The 24,725-nt window shown below is 40.2% G+C and overlaps 1 protein-coding gene and 1 long non-coding RNA gene across 2 annotated transcripts in view; one reads left to right on the forward strand and one right to left on the reverse strand.

Moving 5' to 3' along the window:
• bmp6 (bone morphogenetic protein 6) overlaps positions 1–23,871 on the forward strand; it is a 63,303-nt gene extending 39,432 nt beyond the window's left edge. The window contains exons 5-7 of the mRNA XM_038725734.1: positions 2,188–2,264; positions 4,875–4,985; positions 22,009–23,871. Coding sequence (XP_038581662.1) covers positions 2,188–2,264; positions 4,875–4,985; positions 22,009–22,158 — 338 coding nt within the window. The 3' untranslated portion in view covers positions 22,159–23,871. The remainder of the gene's footprint in view (positions 1–2,187; positions 2,265–4,874; positions 4,986–22,008) is intronic.
• Positions 10,151–19,437, reverse strand: LOC119908033. Its single transcript, XR_005445182.1, has 3 exons — positions 17,319–19,437; positions 16,142–16,522; positions 10,151–11,159 (listed from the first exon to the last, which is right to left on the reverse strand). It is a non-coding gene; the product is annotated as an uncharacterized LOC119908033 (long non-coding RNA).
• Positions 23,872–24,725: the final 854 nt, after the last annotated feature.

A 24,725-nucleotide genomic window follows, 5' to 3' on the forward strand; every position in this document is an offset into this window, starting at 1 on the left:
ACAGGTGGCAGAAACTGAAGCCCAACTCAGAGGCAGCATTAGCGTCATGCTCTACTTAGCCCCCCCCCCCCCCCCTTTTTCTTGCTCTGTCTGAGTCCTCCCTGTCTATTTCCTCTTCCCCTCTCTCCTCATTTACTTCATGCTGAGATGAATCCAAGTGACAAATCCGTCTGTTTCTCTTATATTTCAGAAGAATCCAGCTAAAACACACGGGTCGGGGCAGTGCGGTCAGTGCGTCTGTTCAAAATGAAATGTGATGTGATGATGAAATCTTAATGCAACTCACGCTGATAAATTTAAACTACAACTCTGCCTTTAAATGAGTGGCTACGTGGATTTGGCTGCTAACCAGATAAACATCGGGTCGTTTCTGAGCGAGTGTTTATTTGTGAATGTACAGTAAGTGGCAGTGGTAATGAATAATAGACGAAGAGATGTGAGGAACCAACATCAATGACCCTTACATAATTGAAATGTGTTTGTATATACTGCGTGTGTGTGTGTGTGTGTGTGTGTGTGTCTTCCCCCCAACTCCAGCTGACTAACCAAGGCTGTTGCTGTTAGTGAGTTAGTGGGGTGAGTGGCTGGGTGGTGGCTGTGACTGAGTGACAAATGTCCATCTGCAGTGTGACTCACTCTCTTTATTTTTCTCTGACACACACACACACACACACACACACACACACACACACACACACACACACACACACACACACACACACACACGTGGCCATCACATTCGGGGGCATTACACTTATTCCCTGGATACCCTAACCATACAGTAACTATAACCACTGCTTGCCTAAACCTAACACTAAACCATGTCTTCACCCTAAAATGTAATGATTTATGTTAAGGGGACCATTTGGCATTTTGTCCCCATAAGGAAGGACTGTCCAAACAGATTTATGTCCCCACAGTCAGTAATACCAGCACCCACACACACACAAAGATTTTCAGGCATGGACATAAATCTATACTTTTATTATTTGCTGGTCTATATACCATATGGCAATTGTTGCAACTGCAGTAATGTGTAGCCCATACACTAAACAGGCTGACGATGCAATGAGCAAATCTGCAACATTAGCAAATGACATTTTTTATATGTGAAAGCCAGTTGCATATAGACTTAAAGCTGTAAATTGTTTTTTTCATGCCATGTGTAAAGTTATTGTACCCTAAATATCTTGAGCACTAACTCGACCAGGCTAAACATGGGATCAGAAACCAGTATTAACCATAATGACAAGTGACACAAAAAACCCAGCAAAAATAGGCAACCAATAGAAGCTCTTCTGCCAAAACAGTTGGTTAACAGTTTATAATTAACTTTGCAATGTGAGAATATCCAGCCCAACCAGCTACAATTGGAATAACTTGCGGGCATAAGGCTTAAGTATTCCCTAAGGCATTGTGGCCACCAAGAAGCCAAGCAGAGGTTGCCCTGATGAAGCTCTTTTGAGACTACAGGTACAGTATCATAGCTTGCATTTCCCTCTTCTCATTGTCTCTCTTTGGGAGGCTTTCTCTGAGAAGAAAGAAAATAATGACAACAATAAAAAATAAATAAATCAAGACAGAGAAAGTGAACGAGAGAGAGAGAGTCCTCGAAACGTCAGTGGAAAATCGTTGTCAGTGTCTTGACTTCAGTGTGGTGATCGATGCCAGCAATGACCTCCTCGACTGTGAAAACCAAACCTATACCTGGGACTGTCAGCAGTCCGCCCCGCTGCTGCAGAGTGGAACATAGATAATTAAGTACAAACTGCAGGGCAGGAGAGTCCATAAACACAGTTGTCACTGTGTCACCACTTGAGCTCAGGCCAAGCAATATTTGAATGCTGATGAATTCAATTAGGCATGAGTTCAGATGCATTAGACAGCATATGAATGTGAAGCACGTACAGCGCAGTGACCGCTGCTCTGGTCTACGCCCTCACATGTGTCTCCACCCAGTACATTACATGAGGCGTATTGTGTTATTCTTCTGCTCTCAGATTCTGACTGGAATACGTCACTTTTATAAGGTTTAATTAGGATATTTGGAAAAAAAAGAAGAATTTAAACGGGGAAGGCCTTCCCATCAGCCATGTAGTGATCCACTTATTTGGGAAAAACTACATGAAGTATTTGTGCGTCTTGCGGAATACTTCACTGATGATGATTTCTGTTTTTCTGTTGCAGATTACAACAGCAGCGATCAGAAGACAGCATGCAGAAGACATGAGCTCTACGTCAGCTTCAGAGAGCTGGGCTGGCAGGTAGCAAACATTTTCTTATTCAACACAAACAAGTCCAAATAAATGTGTGGTGAACACCTTTTTATATACAGTCTATGGTAAACACGTAAGGTAGTAGTGATCTTCACAGTTGTTTACTGACAACTAGATAACATACTGTATGTAGACAAATTTTAGAGGCTAACATAAATAAAATTGACTTTTAAAGATGCATATCTCTTGCATATTTCTTTCTACATACATACAGGTGTAGCAGGCACAAATAGAGTTTGCAGAAGTATCACGGGGGACAAAATGCTCAGATGTTTCAACTTTGTCTGTTACCAGTAATAAGTGTTAGTCAGTGTTTCACCAGCAGGTGTTTTGAGTGGCTGCCTCTGCCAGCTCACATAAACTTAAAACGCCACTTCATAATATTTAAGGCCAATAGCGGTGTGGTTTTCAGATTGCAACCTGGTGTGTGCTGGTACGCAAGCTCGAACTCATGAGCGAGCAGAATTGGACACACAGAGACTAAAACACTGGGAGACAACTTCACACAACATGCTGGAAACTCCCTCTGCAACGTTGCAGTAATAATTTTCTCATCTTGAGGTTGAACTGAATGCTCGTTACATGATAACGTTACACTGACTGCTGACGTGAAACATCGTTGTTAGCTCGCCTGCTGCTTTTCAATAAGTATTCGTGTATCTTTCACCAGAGACTCAGCAATGTGAGCACAGCTAAATGTATTGGATGATAATAAAAACGGTTGGTGAGCTAGACTGAATATGATAAATGAGATTGTTGTCACACTTTGTAACAGTCAGACCGCAGTAAGTAACATTACTGTAATGAATGAGTCTTCCACTGTGTTGTTGTCCTTTGCAGTTATGTTGTATTATTGTATATTATGAATGTCATGTAAGTTACAGCGATTTGAGAGGTGGAGAAGCTGTGTACCTGAGTATCATTAGAACACAGTAAATCTAAATTGAACGTAACAAAACAAACAGCTGTAGATCCATGCTAATGTTAGCTGGCTGCCCTGCCTTGCATCACTATAGGCTAGTATAAACAAATCGCTCCACATTTGCTTGTCACCGTTCTTTCTTGCAGGCTATGGATCGCCTTAGCTGTTGAAGTCATGTGGCAAGCCATACAACTATAGTATTTTGCACGAGATAATCTTAGCAACTCGTTGGCATTAGCTTCTGAACTAATGTTATCTGACTTGAGCCAGCTAAAGCAAAAATCACAATATATGTCACATGCTTTGCAGTACAGTTAGTTTACCTGTCCAATAGGGTAAAAGCCAACTCTGTGTCGGTTTTGCCAGTTTCAAAACAAAGCGGAGTGGTTGAGTGTGTTTTCACCCAAAGCAACACATAAAACTTTGTTGTTGGTTTTCATCCTTACGTGGCGTTTGTGTTGGAGTCTGTGTTGTGCTGGGAGCCGGTTGTTTTTTTGTTTTGTTTTTTGTTTTTAGTGGACTCCATGTCGTTAGCTGTAGTGTTGATGCTGTGTGTACGCTACAGATTCAGAATGTGAGAGACTCGGGAGTCATTACATAGGAATAGGCATACTGGCCGTCAGAGGTAACAGGAAAACCCAGCAAGTGGATTGTTTTTATGCGAGGTTACAACCCCATCACACAGAGGCAATTAAAAAGTGACGTAACGTAAATTATTTATTTATATAACTGTTTTCAAAAACGGGCCAACTATCGGCCCATAAAGCATGGACAGCGGCCCATTGGGTAATTTTCTGTAAGGACATTGGGCAGGCCCAATCATATCTCATACCAGCCCCCACCGCCTCTGCTCTCTGTTTCTTGCGTTACAGCCCTACCCTACAAAAAACAAAAAAATCTGTGAATTCATTTTGTACTTGGTATGCCTATAAAAGAAATGTGGTCGACTGAACTGTTGAACATACATGACAGTGCCACTTCAGTTCAGTATGTCATTTACTGTACACTCACATTGTAAGCACTGTCAGGCTGATATGAAACTAGTACTGCCAAGCAAGGTTGGTCAAAACAGTTAAAGTAGCTTGGTGGGAGCAGACTGAGGTCTCAGACTGTGGATGAGCATGTGTGTCTGTTTACAAGAAGACAAACTGAGGAAGAAATACAAGGGCAAAATTACGTTCATCCTTCCAAACAAGCTGTGAGCTGTTAACACAGCACTGACATCTAGAGGGAGACTGCCAACTCTCTCTCTCTCTCACACACACACACACACACACACACACACACACACACACACACACACACGCACAGAGGAAGGGAGCTGGACAGAAAGAGAGGAACACAAAGAGAAGTGAGAATAGAAAGGCCCAGAACAGAGTGAGATTATTGACACAGACAGGATTAGATCAAAACACAAAAACAAGTTAGAAAGAGGTAAAACATGCAGAGAATTTGTTAGAGTGACACAGTAAGAAGCAGAGAGGAAGGAAGGAAGGAGGAGAGAAGCATTGCTTCCCTGAGCGATTCCACAGACAGACGAGGTTAACACTGAATTAGCTGGTCTAGAACCAGATACAAGCTTTCTACTGTTCCAAAACCTACACTTTTACCTTTCTGATAGACTGGTGATTATATTCTGCTGCTGTTTTATTTTTACTGTCATGTGTTTCTCTAAGGACTGGATCATAGCTCCTGAAGGCTACGCAGCCAACTACTGTGATGGAGAGTGCTCCTTCCCCCTTAACGCCCACATGAACGCCACCAACCACGCCATAGTGCAGACACTGGTAAGACCAGCCCACAGGAGATTACCATGCTCAGTATATTCTTAACACAGAGTAGAAGTTGGAGAAGTCATTAGGGCCCGAGCACGAACCGTGTGAGGTCCCTATTGAAACTGAAGCATTTATTAGGGCCTGAGCACAAAAAATGCGAGGACCCTATTGAAATTGTAAGGATTAGTTCGATTATTATTGAAACTGAAGGGGTTATTTCTAGGGCCCGAGCACGAACTGTGTGAGGTCCCTATTGAAACTGAAGGGATTTTTTTTTTTCAGTTTTGGGTGCCCAAATCAACGTGGTGTCCAAAATCAACGATTCACCATGAAACAGAAAGTTGTTATAACTTCAGTGTACATGATCATATCTGCACCAAACTTTACATGTAGGATGAGAGTCCCACCCTGAACACATCCATATGCCAAAAAATACACAATGTCATAGCGCCACCTGCTGGCAACAGGAAGTGTCATGTTTTATTCTGTTATGTACTACTCCTTACATATTTGCCTCACCTGCTTCAAAACAGTCTCAGAACAGCCTTAAGACATTGATCACGCTATGTTGTGAATCTTGTGAGTTTTCGGATAACAGCTTGTCCTTGGCGTGGCGTCAAAGTTTAATGTTTCGCCATGACACAGGAAGTTGTTGTAACTTCGCTTTATATGCTCATATCTCTACCAAATTTCACACATTTGATAAGGGTCACGCCCTCAACACAACTACTGGTCAAAATTCACTCAACCTCATAGCGCCACCTGCTGGCATTAGGAAGTGGTCCTTCAAAGATGCATGCCCTGCACACTGAATCACAAAGATGCACGATAATTTTGTGGTACATGTATCATCCCAAGACGCACAAAAAAGCCTCTTGGACCAATACCTGAAATCACACAGGAAGTCAGCCATTTTGATTTGAATGTGCAATTACAGCCCATTTATGGCCTTTTACAAGGTCCGTACTTTAACAAACTCCTCCTAGGGAATTATTCTAAATTGTGCATCTACTGTGCATTCTAAACACATTGAGGATGAAAAGTTGTGCTATCTGTGAGTTTTGGTCGATGGGCGTGTCCGTGACATGGTGTCAAAGATCGACGGATCACCTTAAAACAGTTATTATAACTTCAGTCTACATGCAAATATTCACTTAACGTCATAGCGCCACCCACTGGTAACAGGAAGTAAGCCGTTTCTGACAGAATTTTTTTTGATTTTCACAGCGTGGTCCACACTTCACCTACTGCTGCATTTTTATTTTGTTTTTTTTAATTGTTGTCCTTGCTTTAAAGTATTTTACGTGACCTTGTGAAAGGTATCTTGTTATATGTATGAGTACTGTTGTTCCTGTTTTAGTGTATTTTATGTAGTTGTGATAACATCTGCCCAGGGACTACAGTCGAACATTAGCCAAGCTACAGAAATGTTTATCAACATGCACTGTCTCTGTAAACTTAAACTCTATAAATAAAATAAATAAACAAATTAGCGGGTGTTGTCAAGCGCCACCAAGGGGATACAAGAAGCAGGCACGTGCACACATAGACACAAAAAGGGGCTTCAGCACCTGCCCTTTTTCTTCTTCAAGAGAAAGTGCCCTTTTTTCTGGGATGCTTTTTTAAAAAATAAATGAATAGGCCTATGCAGTATATTTATTCCTGTTTGCAACAGATACCCTGTCAAACAAATATATTTATTGGGGGAAAAAATCTAAATAGGCTATCACGTCGGAAGATGAGACCCTCTCTCTCTCTCTCTCTCTCTCTCGCTCGCTCCGCATCTCAACCGATCTCAACTCGCAACCAGAGCGCTGCACACAGACTTGGCTTGTGTGGAGGTAAGTGGTGATGAACAAAAGACTAAACTACCAGTGCCTCCAGTTTACACGCTAATTAAACAAAAGACAATATAGACCTAGGCCTATGTCTTGCTAACGCATGACTCATGAGCTGAGCTAATGTAATAAGTTAGCTGAAGTTTATCTAAGGCAATATCTCATGGCCATACAACCTAATGTACTGATGGAGACACTACAGGTGAACGCAGTAACATTTGTGTCTAATAACGTCATCACAATCGCCATATTGATATGCAAATTAAGCGTTTGACAAGTCACTGCAGGTGAATGGGATAAAGAAAATAACTAAAGCATATCACCACAGAACTTCCCCAGTAAATGACTTGCATCAAGAGTTGGCTATTTTCCTCTGAAATGTGCTTTGTAAATATGCAGATTAGCTTGTTTTGGTTAATATAGAAGAAATCTACAGATGCAAATAGACCGAGGTTATTAGGCTTAAAACCAACACCATCTAAATGTGTATTCTTGAAGTTTTATTTCCATTAGTGTAAAAGAAGACATGGAAACAAAATAGACCAAAGTCCCAAAATTGACCACTATGAAAGAAGTACCTTAAAGAGTAACTTCATAGTTTTGATTGTAGGCTCCTCATCTAATAACTCTCCTTTCTATTAGTTTGTTGTATGCTGATAGATCCTTATATAATACAGACAGCCCTCCCTCAAATGTGAAACTAAGTCCATGTCACCATCAGTAATTGTGTATGTGCATGGTAAATGTAATATAATAGCAACAATAATGAAGTATTCGATCAATATATTAATGTATTCAGGCAATTCAGTATGCTGTTGCTTGGCTGTGTGAAGCTGAAGGTTATCTTTACTCTACTTTACTTTATTTGGCATCTTGCTTGTGAAAAAAAAAGTAAAAGTATTTAAATAACATTTATTTTAATTATGCCTACAGCCCAATGCCACAGTTTAGAGTGAAGATTTATGTGAAGTGTTATGTATTTCACTAGCACCAAAAGAATTGAAACAATTTATTGCCCTGTGAAATAAAACAAATTATTAATGAAACTATGTCATAAATATATACTTGAAACTAGTAGCATAGAAAACATGCACATTGTGGCATAGTTTGCGTTTCTGTCGCCTGCTCCTGTGATAAATCTAGTGAATACTAAAGAAGACCGTGGTCTCTGTGTGAACTGATTATTTTGTAGAAAAGTAAAAATGTTGTTGAGTTAATATATTTGTCTTGTTTAAAAAAAATGCCCTTTTTTTCACTTGAGCCCCTGCCCACCAAAATGTCTGTGCACGTCCTTGACAAGAAGTGATGTTTAAGTCCTTTGTGACTGGTCCAAAATGTGCAACAGTGCAAAACTTTACCCTTTATGTTTCTTTGACACTTCTTCCAGTGTTCAGTTTACAGCAACAGTAACCGTTCACTATGTTGGTACATTTTAGATTTCACTGTGTTGTTGTTAATAATGAAAAACTATACTTTTTGGACCCTTCTGTGTGAAGGATGTCATGTGTTGAAGTCATATCTGGTGTTACCATAGTAACAGGTGCAAAGAACACCTTGTGTCAATACTGTACGCACTTGTCTGTACGTTTTTGCATGTATGCAAGAAGTAGACATTTTAACGGGCAGCAACTCTGTTTAAAAAAGATAAAGCCCCCTGAAATTGTCAGCTCTCAGCCTGATGTTTACATAATCATAAAAAGTCTACCAACACACACACACACACACACACACACACACACACACACACACACACACTCATTTCTCACACAAAGTACACAAACACCCAGTTGAATGCAAAATGTATTATATTGTGGTACAGTTTGTTTCTTTATGTAATCACAAAATATTTTTATTAATTTAGGTTGATGAAGCAAGTAGAGTACAATATACTTTTAGGCACAGGGGTTAAAAATTTCCTTTTTACATTTTTTCAAATAATGATTATAATGTATTAATTTAGTCTTGAAGACCACTTCGAGCAAAATGGGCAAGGGGGCTGTTTTCATAGATAATATTCTATTCTATATTCTAGCTATATATTGTGTTTTAAATGGTGGGAAACATATCGTTCCATCTTCTCATTGGTCCCTGCAGCCAGAGCTGGACTGGGACTGGGACATTTTCTGCACCAGGGAAGCACAAAATTCAGGTGCCTGGTGACAATTCAGAATATAAAAATATAATAGAATATAATGCTGTAATCAGTAGCTCATTATTGTTTTAAGCCTAAGTTACAATTGCATTGCAGGCTTACTGTGCAAATACACCTTTTTCATAGCATTTTTATTTGTTAATTAACATTTCTTGGTGCAAGTAAGAGATGTGATTGGGCCGGCCCTGTGTCAGTATAGAAAATTACCCAATGGGCCGCTGTCCATGCTTTATGGTCGTTAGGTCGTTGGCCCATTTTTTAAAAACAGTTATATAAATACATAATTTACTCCCAAAGGTGCATCGGCAAGATTTGGTTAAAGCTTTCCGGAAAACTTCCTCAGGCTGAAGTCAACAAAGCAGCAGCATTACTGGTAAACAAAGCAAATGCTTTATTTGTGACATTCTTTTGTGAGCCATTTCTGACAGACTCACAATAGAATACAATCAATAAATGAACTTGGATGTTATGATGATGTTACTGTCAATGTCATGGCTTTTATCATTATTAACCCTACAAACTCTAGGGGTGGGAGGAAAAATCAATTCTTAGATGCATCTAGATGCAGACGTGGAAGATTCTGACTCGATTAACAAATGTCAAAAAATCAATTATTTAAATGTTCATTAATAATGTAATTTTGTGCGCGTGGGTGCAATGTTGATCAAAAGGCGATACTCACGGAAGTGCGAGCACGGTAACACTCAACGCTTGGCGAGCTCTCTGTGTATCCTGTGTGTGAGGAAGAGCGAATTAGAGAGTGAGGTAGTAAACGTGCAGTGTCGGTCACAGTGTGTCCATTAATAAAAGTCTTTAGTTTCCCAGACAACTGGAACAGTGAAGGCGGTTAATGCTAGCTAACATCTCCCTGTACAGCACGTTTTTGGCTGCTATGTAACCTTAGCTAAATTAGTAAAGAAGTCGCCTAATATTAATTAGCTCAGCTGTAGGCTATGTCACTAGTACTAACTTACCTACTTGTCCATGGTAGAACATCAGGTACAAGCTTTGACTAGTGGTGTACAGTCTGACAACTGGTTGTTAAAGAAATGAGGGACCATGGAGATGAGGTTAATGAAGTAAATTAGGGATGCCAACTAGTCCTTTTAAGCTAATTAGGAGATTTTTCGTTTGGATTTTAATGTGCAAAATTAATGCTTAGTAATTATCCAGAGATCCTGTATAGAAAAAAATTATGCATCAAGATGCATCAATAATCGTTTTATAATCGCAGCGCAGCGCTCCGAATCGAAATCGAATAGAACTGTGAGGTACCCAGAGATTCCCACTCCTAACAAACACTTTTCATTCCATTCTGTCTTACACCAGTGAGTAGTTCCAGTTGATTGTCCTGTATTGGCTGGTGCAGAGTTTGCAAGGAAAATCAGTTCGACCAATTTGTTCAGCGGTATTGTAGTTAAATGCTCCCTTCATTTATTATTTAAAATTTGCATATAATGCAAATTGTTAATCTATAGCTATACACTGGGGCCAGTTAAGAACAGTATAGCATGTTAGTGGTCATGCACATTAGTTTATTTAATCAGTGATTTTCACATATAAGAGTGAACCTCTTTGTTGAGTGTATATAATTGACTTAATCTAATTGAGTTAACCAAGGACAGTAATCACAAAGTATAAATTAAATGTAACGTAATAGACCACTGGAAAGTGCAAAAAACCCTCAAGGCCTCGGTGAAGTTAGGCAAACTATATCTGAAAGTTACAGAGGGAACAGCAGGAAACCACTGAAGGTGTTCCAGGAGCTAGCATCATCATATAGGCCACAGTTTTGTTGGAGACGCAAATAGACGACACTTCCCTCTTCCAGCTGTAGAATTAATGCATTTGCAATGAAAGAATGACCATTAGCTAACTCCGAATTATGCAAAATTCTTTCACTATTATGGTTTAAATTTACTGCCATCCATTCTCCGTTCTTGTTGTTGAAGGCTGTGAATCTTATGTAGTAGACTCCTTTGACAGGTGCTGTGAAGATACCTGCAACAGTATCAGAGAGGTTGTCCATCTCTCAGACAATATTACAATTCTTTTGGTAATTCTTACCTGTAGTTGGGTTGTAAGCCCCGCCGATATTTGTGAAGACTCTACTATAGATGAGTGGAGTTTCAGTGTTGAATGGTCCAATCTTTCCTGAAGTGGTCAAACCAGCAGTGAAAGCCAGCTTCGGAGTTTCTTTGAGCATAGCAATAATACAGGATAGAAGCAAATAGTTAGTTTCAAGGGAAAGCAATAAAAACAGTTCTATATATTAATGTTTAGGGGTGGGTATTGGCAAGGACTTCACGATACGATATGCATCACGATACGATTACATCACAATACATCACGATACGATAAATATCGCGATATTCCACACAGTTAACTAAAAATGCAAAAACAAAATAAAATACTAGTTACGGTGTGCCACCTGAGTACTCTTACATCAGATCACATCATCACATAAATCAGCAGAAAAATTCAGTCAAAACAATGTAATACAAAATTTCCTTTCCAATTTATTTTTTAGCTGCCATAACAAAATAGACCATTGTGTCCATTAAACATTTATATGAACCCTTGTTAAAAGCATTGATTCCATGGCAGGCCTATTTTGACTATTTTGACATGGGGTAAGTGCACTCCTCTGAGCTGTAATAATATCCCCTGCAGTAGAGCGCACTCTCTCTGAAGACATACTATTCCCCGGGATACACAAGTATTTCTTTGCCATGTGTGACAAGAAAGGATACTTGCTCTGATTCCCTTTCCACCAGTCCAGTGGATTGACAACACCAAGCGGCAGGGGAGCTTCCTCTTTGTATCTTGAAATCTCCTCCTTTGCCTGGTCCTCTGCAGTTTTCCATTTCTTTGCAGGTCTATAGCATATGTTGGACCAAGTAGGTCAGCTAGAGAATACCTGGATCTCTTGGATGGTACAGCAGAAATGTCTTTTTGCACAGGACCTTGATTGCCGTCCTCATCCTCTTCTGGCACCACCATGTTGATAAATCTTGACAACAGTATAATGTTTTAGTATATGGCATTGTTTATCTTACCTGTAATGCTTTGCTCCTTGTAGCTTCTGCAAGGATAATAGCATAGATGTCCTGGCGTTGGTCTTTTGAAAGGAAGGGCAGAGCCTTAAACCTCAGATCCATTGCTGTGGCCACATAAAGCGTCTCCTTGTTCAAGTACCTCTTGTTGAGATCCTGGCACATGACAGATTTGATTACCTTTGTCAAGTTGGAATCAGTTGGGCTGTCTTGTAGATCATGGATCAGCTGGGCAAGGAGTGGTGCTACAACTGAAAGTGTTTGAGTGGTCTCTTCTGACATGACTAGTGTAGCTACCTTCATGGGCTTCATAGCTGTGACAACTTCTTCAGCAGCTGTTATGTCTGCCTCACTGAGGGTGCAGATGTCCTTCCCTTTCTTCCTCACCTCAGCTGAGAGGAGGGCAGCATGGATGGCTGGCTGCTGTTCTAGCAAGCGCTGCAGCATGTCATGTGCACTATTCCATCTGGTAGCTAATAGTTTCTGGCTCTCATGCATTGCCCTCATCTACAAAACATGAGAAATCAGTTCCCAGTCCTCATTGATGTGGTGTGCCGTGATCGTAACATAAGATTCAGTCGCCCTTGATGTCCAGCCGTTGCATGTAAGGGCCACTCTTTCTGCTTGCTTCACCTCTTCATACATCCTGGGCACAGCTAACTCGGTAATGTGTTTGTGAGTCGGGATCACATAGCGTGGCTCCATTGTGTTTACCATAGACCTTAAGCCACAGTTTTCACCGACACTGTAGGGGCGCAAATTATGACAAATGAAATGCACCAACAACTCCATTATTTTTAGAGCTCGAGCTGAGTTAGATGTAAGTTTGTTATTCAGTGTAGTCTTCTTGTGGTTGCCAGGTTTCGGTTGCTTCTCTTTCAACGTCATGTCTGCATTGCATCTGACGACGTGCGTTCATAAGTTGGTTGTGTTACCCAGGGGCGTTTTTAGGATCTTGAAACATTGGGGGCTTAGCCCAGCCCACAAAACTTCATATCTTCACATAATAATTTACCTCCACCCGACCTCCATAGTTAAGTCTGTAAAGCAGTGAAGCAACAGTAAACATCCTCTACTTATACGGCACAAAAAAACTTAGAAAAACACTATTAACTGTCTCATTTAGATGTTGCTAAATTGTAATGTCATGTGTCTATTTATAATAACATAACAACAAAACTGTGACAGTATGAACAGGGGGGTCTGGGGGTACTCCACCAGAAAATTGTGAGTGTTTTTTCGGCACCAATTTCTGCCCTTTCTGCATCAATTTATTGTGGAAATTATTTATGTAAAGGGACACACAAAATTCAGGTGTTGCTGAATTGTGGTGAGTATTTAAGAACATTTTGATATTTTATGACCTTGTAACTGATTATTTATTTAATGTGCAATTGTACTACTGCCTGCCTTGGCCAGGACACTCTTGGAAAAAGAGTTTTTCTGATTTAATAAAGGTATCATAAAACAATTTAAAATCTAAAACTGTAACAGAATATAATGCAGAGCAGCTCTCAGGCATTCTGGGTTGCTTTCAGATATGTTTCTCCTGTGGATCAACTTTTAATATCATCACTGCTGAATGAACACACATGCAGGCGTGACTGATTGAGGTAACCTCTTTAAATGTGCATGTGGTACCTTTTTACCTCCATCAATAATAAATTAAATCATTTTAATTCAGTTATAAACTCCTGGACTTTAATAGCTCCTGTGTTTCAGCAGGTTTTCTGCTCATGTTCAAAGTTCTGCACATTCAGAATCTAACTGGGTTCTCTGACATTTACAGAATAAAGGATATTTTGAGAGGTCAAACAGGATAAATCATAAACTTTACATTCTGCGTGCCGCACCGTGTGGAAAGGATCCATACCACGGATTCTGCAACCCCTTGCACCACTACTATTCATGGTAGTGTGGGGATTTAATTATTGCATGTTTTGTTGTGCAGGATCACAGCCCCTATGTGTTCACATGAGGAAAGGTCAAGACAGACTATCAGTAGCCCATTAAAATATTCCTGCAAATGCAGTGAAGAAGCTGATTATCTGTAATTTAGCTATTTCTACAATTACTTTCCTTTTTAAATCTCCATGAAGGTGTTTATAAGATCACTTTAAAATATCACTTTTGCTGCCCAGCCAACTTTTGTTGCCTGTGCCTTTTATTAGGGAGATGTAGCCAACCTAACCACTTGTTCTGCAATAGCACAGACTGCCAATACAATGTGATTATTCCTGAAGCATCTAAATGATCTTCACAACGCAAAAAATTATTGTGGCAGTAACAGGAGAGCAGCTCTTGCTGAAGCAGGTAAATCTGCATATAGAGGAAGCTGTGCGTCATGCATAAAACCCAACAGCACTGTTTTATCCACCATATTCTCTCTCTCTCTCTCTCTCTCTCTCTCTCTCTCTCTCTCTCTCTCTCTCTCTCTCTTTGTGCATCTGAAAATAAAATAACAGCTGGTAGCTGCTGAGTGAAAGATTAGTTTCACCAGCAACACTCTGTTTGTGGACTCACCGTCGGGCATCGCTATAAAACAAACAGTAGCCGATGTGTATTAAAGATAGGAAATAGGCTAATGTCCAAAGCCATGACCTGTTCAACAACAGGAAACTTTTAATATATCTCAATCAATGCAGTGCTCGTCTGACATAGATCTTACAGTGTGTAGTCTTCATTTGCTCTGCAGAGACTAAAGACGCTTCTAATGCGCCGTTAATGGAAAGTGAAAGTATTTCACTTGCCGGCTTGTTAAAGAGCGACGCAGACTACTTTCCAACAGGTCAGCAGTGCCACGGTGTGCGCTCACTATATTTCAGTTGTATTAGTAGAACAATAAAGCCTTAAACTGAAAAGATATTTGCCTGATTTTCTTAATGTCTGCATCTGCCCAGCTCTGTGACTGTGACAAGTGCCCGACCAGCGCTTTACTGCGTAACTGCGCGCACAGCCTGGATGACAGCTCATTTCGGTTAATGAAGCAAAATGCAGATTACAGACTGCTTAAGTTATAAAAGGTATGAATGGAAAATGTAGCGAAATTAAGAGTACTCCTACATTAGATGTACCCTCTCCTGCTGCAGACATCATCACTGCTGCCTTCAGCTATAAGTAACAGCAGCACAAAAGAAGAAGCTGCACCGGCCTCGAGCAACCATTTTTTTTTTCTCCCTCAACATTTCTATACATTATGATGATGGAGTGTGTGTGATTGACTGGTCACTTAGTAAACCGCCTCACATATGAGCCAGCTCCGAAATCGCCTGAGCCAGGAAGGCAATGCGAAATAAAACTTTACATTAGGAAAGAGGGGGGGACAAAACATAGATTTTTAAATGAAATATGTATAATGCGTCCTCTGCCTATCAGGTGATTAACCTCGCCACAAATCCACACACAAGTTTGTTTCAGCGCCTCTGATAAAGTGCAGCTCACAGCTTCAGGTGGAGCAGAGAGGACAGACACAGAGCTACAGCTGGATCATCTTATTCTCCCTAATTTGCAGGAGAATAAATAATAACAATAATCTCTCTCGCTCTCGCTAGCTCCTGCGCATGTAACGTTAGTTAAGCGAGTAAAGTTACATTTTCGGCCTTTTGTTGTTTGATTTTTAAAAACCCTTCTGAGATCCGGCGCTTTTCAAAAAACATCCGGGTCTATGGCTAACGACGCCACTGGTGTTACCTGAATATTTTATAGCAGCGTGACAAAGCTTGCATATTGCGTTTGTTTTATCCAAGTACATGCTCCCTGGTTTGTTTTGAAAACCGCAGTGCACCCACACATCGGCTTTATCTTGTGAAGGAGCCGAAGTAATTTTGCCAGCTGAGTCTGCCACGCCGCTTCCAGCTTTCACTACTGAAAGTGGTGCTCTGGTTGGCACCCAGCAAGTTGGGGGAAACTAAAGCCGTGCTGCGACATCTACAGGAATCTATCTAATCTACTCCGTTTAAAATGTGATTTATTTATTTTTTTAACATCGATTTTTAGAGCTGGAAATCAATGTAGTATATCCTGAATATAAAAATTACGATATATTGCTGTATCGATTTTTTTGCACACCCCTATTAACCTTTGTATGTAGCCTATGTAAGTATGTATTTCTGGTCAAAATACCTGCAATTGTCCTTTCTATCTCATCTAATTTGTTCTTGGTGAGCTGTAGTTGAGTCTGAGAAATATCCAGCTCTTTCTTGAGAGCTGTCACCTCCTTCCTCTGCTCCTGTGCCTCCTTCTCACTGGTGGTCACTCTTGAAACCAGGGCTGCCAGTTCTGCTGCTTGTGCTAGAAGCAAGAAAGACAGTCATTTTTCAACTGCTCTTTCAAGATTTTTCCAGATTCACTAAGTCCGTGATTTTGGTAATTACGTACCAGAAATCAGTCTCTCAGCATCCTCCACTTTTTTCTTCTGCAGCTGCTGTTCACACTTAATCGCTTCCAGCTCCGCTGTAATTGCTGTCACCTTGTTTTCAGTGGCTGTCAGTCTGGAGCTCATCACTGAAATACCATAGAGTCTGAGGATGAAGTTCTTTAAATAAGGCTGTCTAAAGTAGCATTCCACAACATCTTCATAAAACTAAATATCTGGTTTGTTGTTGTTGTCTATTGCTGCTGATATGACTGTATATTCAACTTATAAAAGGTCCATGAAATGCTTTTCTTCATTGACTTATCCGATCAGGTGTCTGGTATTGTAGAGTTTTTTTCTGGGAAAAGTGTTAATAGTAAGGTGTCTATGAAGATTCTCAGTCATCCAGGTCATAGTTATCCAACGAAGGTTAAAATGAAGGGCAACTGGACTTGGTTGAAGCCAGTAGCTTCAACCAAGTCCAGTTGCCCTTCATTTTAACCTTCGTTGGATGTTAATAGTAAGTTGCACCACACTTTATACTACAGCCATTTTAAAATAGATTAGGGAGACTGTGAGCATGATCTGTTGTTTTAAAATTCTCATAATTTCCAAAAATTAATAATTAACAGATTAATATTTAAATTGCTGCAATGCTTAAATGTGGAAAAGCAACAAATTCTAAGTTAACTTTCCCTTTACATACAATATCACTACTAACGATTACAATTACTTTACTTGGCTTTTAGCCTAATCTAGAGCTGAAACAATTTGTCAATAAATGGATTAGTTGATCACCAGAAATTTTTTCTGCAACAATTTTGTTTTGTTGTTTTGGACTGTTGGTTGGATAAAAGAAGCAAACTGACCAAAGGATTACACGAGAAAGTAATTGTCAGAATTCACTGTTACATCCCCAGCATGAACAGTTGTCTGATTTCTTACCTGTGTTCTCCTTCTCTAAAGCAGCCACTTTGTCTCTCTGGATTTGTAGTTCAGCTTTGGTGTTCCTCAGTTCCACCTTCTGCTCCACCACCATGTCTTTGAGAGCTCTAAACTCATCCCAGATATTCCTTATCTGTAAACCTTGGTCACTTTCTTTGCCCTCTCCTTGAGCCCATGTCCCACACAGACCGGACAGCAGCAATCAGCACCAGAGTAACCCTCATTGTAAAACCTCACCTCTTTGGAAAAACCTCTAAGAAATGAAATGGAATCAATTTTTACTGTTCTACTCTACGTCACAGGAGCTCCAGGGAGAACCTTGACTTGTGTCTGCAGTGCCCAGTTTATTAGGTACACCTATACAATCTAATGTAATAAATACACCAGCTCAGCCATAAATTCTGCTTTTATGTTGCTTATATTGTTCAGGATTTGTTAACACCATCATAGAGGTGTTAATTCAATTATATGTTTTATTACAGAATGGATGTTTACTATAAGGTGTGTCCTGTCAGTCCTGTTACTCCGGTCAAGCCTATCAATGTAATGTCCATCCGGTTACCTTCATTAATTTGATAAAAATGTAGAGAAATAACATTTGAAGGGCCTTTCAACTCTATCTATTATAATCATAACTATATTATATTTTGGAAAAGGCTATTCTTTCAAGATGTCTCTTCTAAAACTATATATATTATATATACATATATTTTTTTCTTAAAAGACAAATGGTCGCCATCCAAAATTAGGTGCTCTTGATCATCTCAAAGAAAAATATAATCTTGAAAAAAATACAATATCTGAAAATTCAAATGTAATGAGAGAATAACAGCAGTACAAACATTTAAACTCATCATACAGCTGTGCTTTGCCGTAATTGCTGGAATCAGCTGCTGCTTTGGCTAGTACCAGAGGGCTCTGTGAGCATGATTGGCTCGTTAGCTTCCCCCATGGAGCTTCTCTACTCTGAAAACGTTTTCATCATTTTCAATTCGCCATAAATTTTTCAGTGTACAAAAATTGTAAAAGATGTTCTGTTGTTGGCCTCTCCGCTACGTAGTGTGAACACACTTCCATCCATCCATTGTTAAATGGTGACATCGGGCGAAAGGTGGGGTACACCCTGTACAGGTCGTCAATCCATCACAGGGTGAACACACTTATGCCCTCTAAATAGTATGCTGTCATCACTCTGATTCCAAAACCGAACAAAGAGTAAACAATGATTATAAAGTTTTTGCCGTTAGTTTTGCTAATACACTTACAGAAGTGTTGGATTCTGTAATAGATGAATCACAGTCCGGGTTCATGAAGAAAAGACATATTGCTAACAACATTAGATTAGTACTGGATGCATTTGCTTACAATGAGCTTGTTAATGACCATAGCTTTCTACTGTTTCTTGATTTTTACAAGGCGTTTGATTCACTTGAACACAGTTTTATTTTAAAAGCCCTAAAGAAAACTTGGATTTGGTGATGGTTTATGTAGAACTGTCAGAACGCTACATAAGAATAGCAGTACTGGAGTCAAACTGAAATTTGGCACTTAACCTAGGTTCAGTGTGTCACGTGGCATCAAACAAGGATGCTCATCAATTTCTCCTTATTTGTTTATGATCGCCTCTCAACTCCTCGCTCTTCATGTCTCCAACAGTGCCTTGGAAGGGATAACCATAGCTAATAGACATATTATTAGTGTCACAGCCCGGCTCACGGACTGGACAAAAACAGGAGACACACGGGTAAACTAAATAACAAAGTGATTTTATTAATAAGAAAATAAGCGAAACCAATGAGTGGGAAGAATATGTAAAGTCAATAGTGTAGGGGGTGGATGAGTGAAAATGTGTTGCATGGATGTTGTGCTGTAAAAACAAAGACAAGAAATCAAACAAACAAAGGAAGTTGTGAGATGAGGAGGTCCAACCCAAGACTGACTGCTGCTCTGGCTTATTTGCATGGGGCACACCGGGCCCAGGTGTGTCCCAAGCCGCTGATTACCCTGCCAATCAGGGCCGGTATTTATCAAGCTTCTCAAAGTGCCATTTTAGTCTTAAGTGCTGAGAATTCATGAAATTTACTCCTACTTTTAAACTTCAGAATAAAAGCAAGTTATCAAATTTCTCAAAGCTAAGAATCACTCTTACTCTCCCAGTTATTTAAGACAGCTCGAGGGGTCTCTCAAGTGGTTAGGAGCTGCCAGTAGGGGCTTGTGATGGCGCTGTGGAGACAGAGACATGCATCTTTCAGGAGAGGAAGAATGTTTCTGAATTATTTGACGATGCGCAGTTCATGAGACGGGGTCGGACAGCGCAGGCATACAGTAATCGTTTTCAGTTAAATTGAAGGTGGTGATAACGCTTCGTTTATTTGCCACAGGACAAACGCAGCAATGCTGATGATTTTGGCCCGTCACAACCATCAATAAGCTGAATAGTCATGGAAAAAATTATAGAACTTAGACTACAGCTCCACACATTGTCACGCGTTTAATCGACACCCCCCGTAATCCGACGGAAGCAAACACAGTTCATGCAAAAAGCTGGCAATACAGGAGCACTAGGCGCATTTGATGGCGCTCATATAAAGATAAACTTTTTTATCTTTCATTTATTAATGTGTCAGCCTATATCATAATGTATTATCTTGAAAATTCTTTATTGTTAAACATGTGTTGAATATAAACTCCTCTTAGGAATTTCACCATTCAATGTGAATTTATCTGAGAATTTTCTTAAATAAGGAAATCTCTTCAGTGATTGGTCCTTGGCTACATCGTCATCCAAAATCCTGTCTGCAGCACAGCAAATTGTCGTAAATCAGCACTAAGACTGACACTTAAGATTTAGTCCTACACTTCACTCAAATTAGGACTATGATGCTTGATAACTAACTTTTAAGCACAGCTTTGAGCCAAGATTTTTTTTACTCTTAAGTCAGTTCTTAGCAGTGTTCTTATGAGTAATTCTGAGAAGCTTGATAAATACGGGCCCAGGTCTGCAGCCCTGGAGACAGAAAGCACACCAACAGCAGTATGAACCCTGCAGAGGGGCCATCACATTAGTCAGCTGGCACCGTTTTCCTGAGAAATGCCTCCCAGATTCCTCCTGTATTAGATTTAATTCATGGTTTCTCACTGGTGTCTGGTTTAAAGTTAAACTTACGACAATGTGAACTAATGGCAGTTAAAGAGTGTAATGTCTCTTCTATATGTGATATCCCTGTGATGGATCCGGTAACATATCTGGGAGCAATTATTTGGTCCAAACACCAAAATGCAATAAGTCTGTTAAATTTTAACCCAATCATTGAAAAAAAACACAGGAAGTCGGCCATTTTGGATTAAATGGTCATTTTTGGCGATTTACACACTCTGTACTATAACGAACTCCTAGGGAATTAGTCTGATCGACTTCAATTTTCTGCTGTGCCTTCTAAATGCATTGACGATGAAAAGTTGTGCTACCTGTGAGTTTTCGTCAATGAGCGTGTCCGTGGCGTGGCGTCCAAAATCGGAAGTTGTTATAACTTCAGTGTACATGCTCACATCTGCACCAAAGTTTACGTGCTTGATAACAATCCCGTCATCAACACATCTACATGTTCAGTTATAGTCGTAGTGCGAAGTGCTATGTAGCGCCACAAAGGGGACACAGGAAGTGATGATTAACACCTTTGTGCAGCGCCCAAAGCAACGTGGCAAATTCACAGCCACACTGGCAGAGCTCCAGAATCTGCAACGTGGCCGCCTCACACCTTGATGTGCTTCACATGCCAGGGCCCACCCAACGCTGCTTGCAGCTTTAATTTTAAGTTGAAGCTGCCAAGTTTTTGTCCTCGTATATTTCCTCTCAGGGATTTGGGAACATTGCAGCAATGATGCAATAAAATATAACAGCATTTGCAACTGTAATAATAATAATCCTTTTTAAATTACTTCAAGTGATAACTACAACAGCAGATGAGTTCACATATTTGTTTTATGTATTTTCACTGGCTATGTGTTTATCACAGTGTGTGTGTGAGTCTTAAAGTGTGGTCTTTTGGGGCTTTAAAGATCTATGTATTCCAGTTATTGTGAAACACAGTTAATTAAAGGGGCACTCCTCTGATATTACACATGAAGATAAGTTAACTTGGCATGAAGAGTACATGTGAAAATAGTTATGTCTTTTTGTGGGGATGTTTTAAAGTCAGACAAGATAACCCTGAATATGTCAAAGTGATGTCATAGGGTTCATCTCGAATTAGGCTTGAGATTTAACATTTTTAATAGAAAACCTGTGTTACGAACTTGTGCCGTGGTCTTTGAAATACACAGACATTTAGCAAACAGGGAGAGTCTAGAAGAAGATGCTATTCAGTTGCATTCTGGAAATGACCTGTACTCAGGACATAAAGTCAGGATATCTTGGCTTCTACTGCTTCAGTTTTGTTTTAAAGTCTGTCATGAGTTGAAAGTGAAAGCTATGTTGAATTGCTGAGGGCCCTTTTAAGCCTATCTCTTATTAAAAATAATAACCACTTTCACAAGTGTTATAAGCTTAGACCCTCAGTCCATAAATAGTGTGCTGCATTTACGCAATACAACGTACAGTCTATTCTGAATGTGGACCCATTAGTCTGATGGAAACAGTGCTGTATGATAATTGCTGATTGACACTTAAAGTATTGCCTTTGATTTTCAGGTGCACCTGATGAACCCCGAGAACGTACCGAAGCCATGCTGCGCCCCCACCAAGCTCCATGCCATCTCAGTGCTCTACTTTGACGACAACTCCAACGTCATACTGAAGAAATACAAGAACATGGTGGTACGGGCCTGTGGCTGCCACTGACAGACATTGAGGGAAGATAATGCTCAATTGAAAGTTGGGTTGGTAAAGGGCTGCAACTGCACCAGTAACTCCTGGGTGATGCTGACCTCAACTAGACACCAGCTTCCCGCCCAAATCCTCAGCTTGCAAGGGACGTCCACCCTGAAAGATCATTAGCATGTTCTATTCCAAAAATCTTGGGAAAGTTCAAAACATCCATCTATTAACATGAACATTCGTCTTCACCAAACTGAGAGAGGACCATTGTAAAAATGACACCATGCGGGTGTCACCTAAAGGCAACTTCACTCCACTCCAGTGTTGAGCCACCAAGTTGTCACCTTCTCTATCAACTGTGGAGTGGATTTTTCCCTTCATGGGTCTGCTGAATGACTGTGTGTGTGTGGGGAGGATGGACTGTTTAAGTTTGTATATTATGTGTTTTATGGAAGTGCGTGTATGAACGCCTCAGAGGCTACTGCACCCTCTCCCTCACTGACAGGGCGGGGGGAATACTGAACTGTTGTGGGACCAGTTCGAGCGCTGCTTTCCTTCCCTTCTCTGACAAAAAAACAAAACGGTGTATGAGTTCTCAGAAGAGGCTCCAATAATCACTGAATGAACTGATTACCAACTTCTCTACAGCGCATGACCCTGGAGAGTTAACTCAGTCTTAACCGTAAAAACAGTCATCAGTGACTGGTCATATGACCAGCTAGATGGGAAAATACACACCTAGTTTCCTTTGCAGTGCAAATGTTAACTCAAACAATCTATTACTAAATGAATGATACATTGGATTTAGTAGATTCATATTTCCTTCCTCTTTCCTAATGTATTTTCTTCTCAAGCCATATTTGCCCTCCTAAAATATATTATGGACTGAACCAAAGTGACCGCAGGCTATTTTAGTAGTGAACTTCTCCAAATATCCCCTCCGTGTCAATATTTGCCAGGCTCACGCTGCGCTGCGATTCACCAGACTGGTTCAACATGATGCATGTTGTGGCTAAACTGGTGTTTTGCTCCAAAGAACTGAAGAATACAGCCTTATCCCTCAGACATACCGCAAACGGCCATTTCCATGTTGCTGCACTCGCAAAGTTAACAAACGTTTCCACCCCTGACAACCCATCAAGAGATTGTGGAAAAACATTTAGCGAGTCAAAAAAAGCCGGCCGAACGGCTTTTGTGCCAGCTCTCTGAAATTAGCCCTTTGCTTTTTCAACCCTGAGGGTAGAATTATGTGGAGATGTGTGTCTGGTGGCAACGTCTTTCCAATTGAACGTTACTGTGAGCTTTGAATGACATGGATTTGTTTTAGAGAACGTATTTTAATGAAAAACTAATAAGAATCTAAATACCTTATGTGCCTAACCAGTCATAAATTACAAAATATACCTCTGGTAAGCTGCTGTTTACATTTGTGATCATGTTTAGACTGTTTTTGTAAATACTTGTACATTCTCAGCTTATTTATTGCACCTTTTATCGAAAAGAAAAATCACATACCTTATTAACAGACAGATGCAAGAACAAAATGGAAATACCAACTTATTTTTGAAATTTTTTTATTATGAAACCTCATGTTACAATAACTTGCCATTATTCACTCTTTTTGTACAAAAATCCATGGGTAGTGCACAACCCATGACTCACAAGGAAAAAAATACTTCTGTCACTGGAGTTCCTTAGACCATGTGCTATCCATAAAAACTTTTACTGACATAAAAACTGCTGTCTCTGACTGTTTGTGTACCTGGGTTAGACTATGCATGGTGCCCTGCATCATGCAGCACATACCTTTCACATAACCTGGGTCAAAGAGCATTTGCAGTGTAATGGGCATGGCCTAACAGGTGGATGAAGTCAGTCAGTTACAGGAAAATGCGCTGAAAAGACCAACTTGTATTGGCAAAACTGCAAATGCTATTAAAACCGGGTCTGTTCTGTATTTTCTTGGCCTCTGACTGTTGGATGTGTGGGGTATACAGTGACTAAAGAAGTTTTCAGTTTGAATAATTCCTCTCATTAGTGGTTATGGTCAGAGTGAGAAATTAAAACCATTCTGCATTCTACTGGCTGGTGTAGCTGTACGTCACAACCAGATCACCCCACTCTCGAAGTAGCTCAGACTATCCCCTTCGACTTTAGCCTAAAGATGTAGGCTTCGCAGCACGGATTTCCACTGTCAGAAAATTACATCTAGAAATATTACTTGAAACCAGGAAAAGCTAATTATATAGAGCCAAGATGCAGCTGCTTCTCACTAAAAAGGTAAGATCACAATCATTGTCAGAAAGGTGATGCGTGCTGGCTCTGACCCTGAGCTGCGGTGAATGTTTGTTTCAGTTCCAACCAAGTTTTATTTCAAAGAGGTCCCAACCACAGAGGTAAAGCTTGTAAAAGCTCTGATGAAAAGAGAGCTGTGAATGACCGTTCAGTGCCACAACCAAAGTAGAGATCAACTTCAAAAGATCCTAAAAAGATTCTCTTTTACCCTCAATGCTGGCTCCAAGTGACGGCTCCAAGTGACAGCTCCAGCTCCACGTACCGGTTCCTAAATCCTTTGAACGTGGGCCTGGCCT

This window comes from Micropterus salmoides, unplaced genomic scaffold, assembly GCF_014851395.1.
Source record: "Micropterus salmoides isolate LMB-PRFRI ecotype aquatic unplaced genomic scaffold, ASM1485139v1 Ms_hic_scaffold_1, whole genome shotgun sequence".
Classification (NCBI taxonomy): domain Eukaryota; kingdom Metazoa; phylum Chordata; class Actinopteri; order Centrarchiformes; family Centrarchidae; genus Micropterus; species Micropterus salmoides.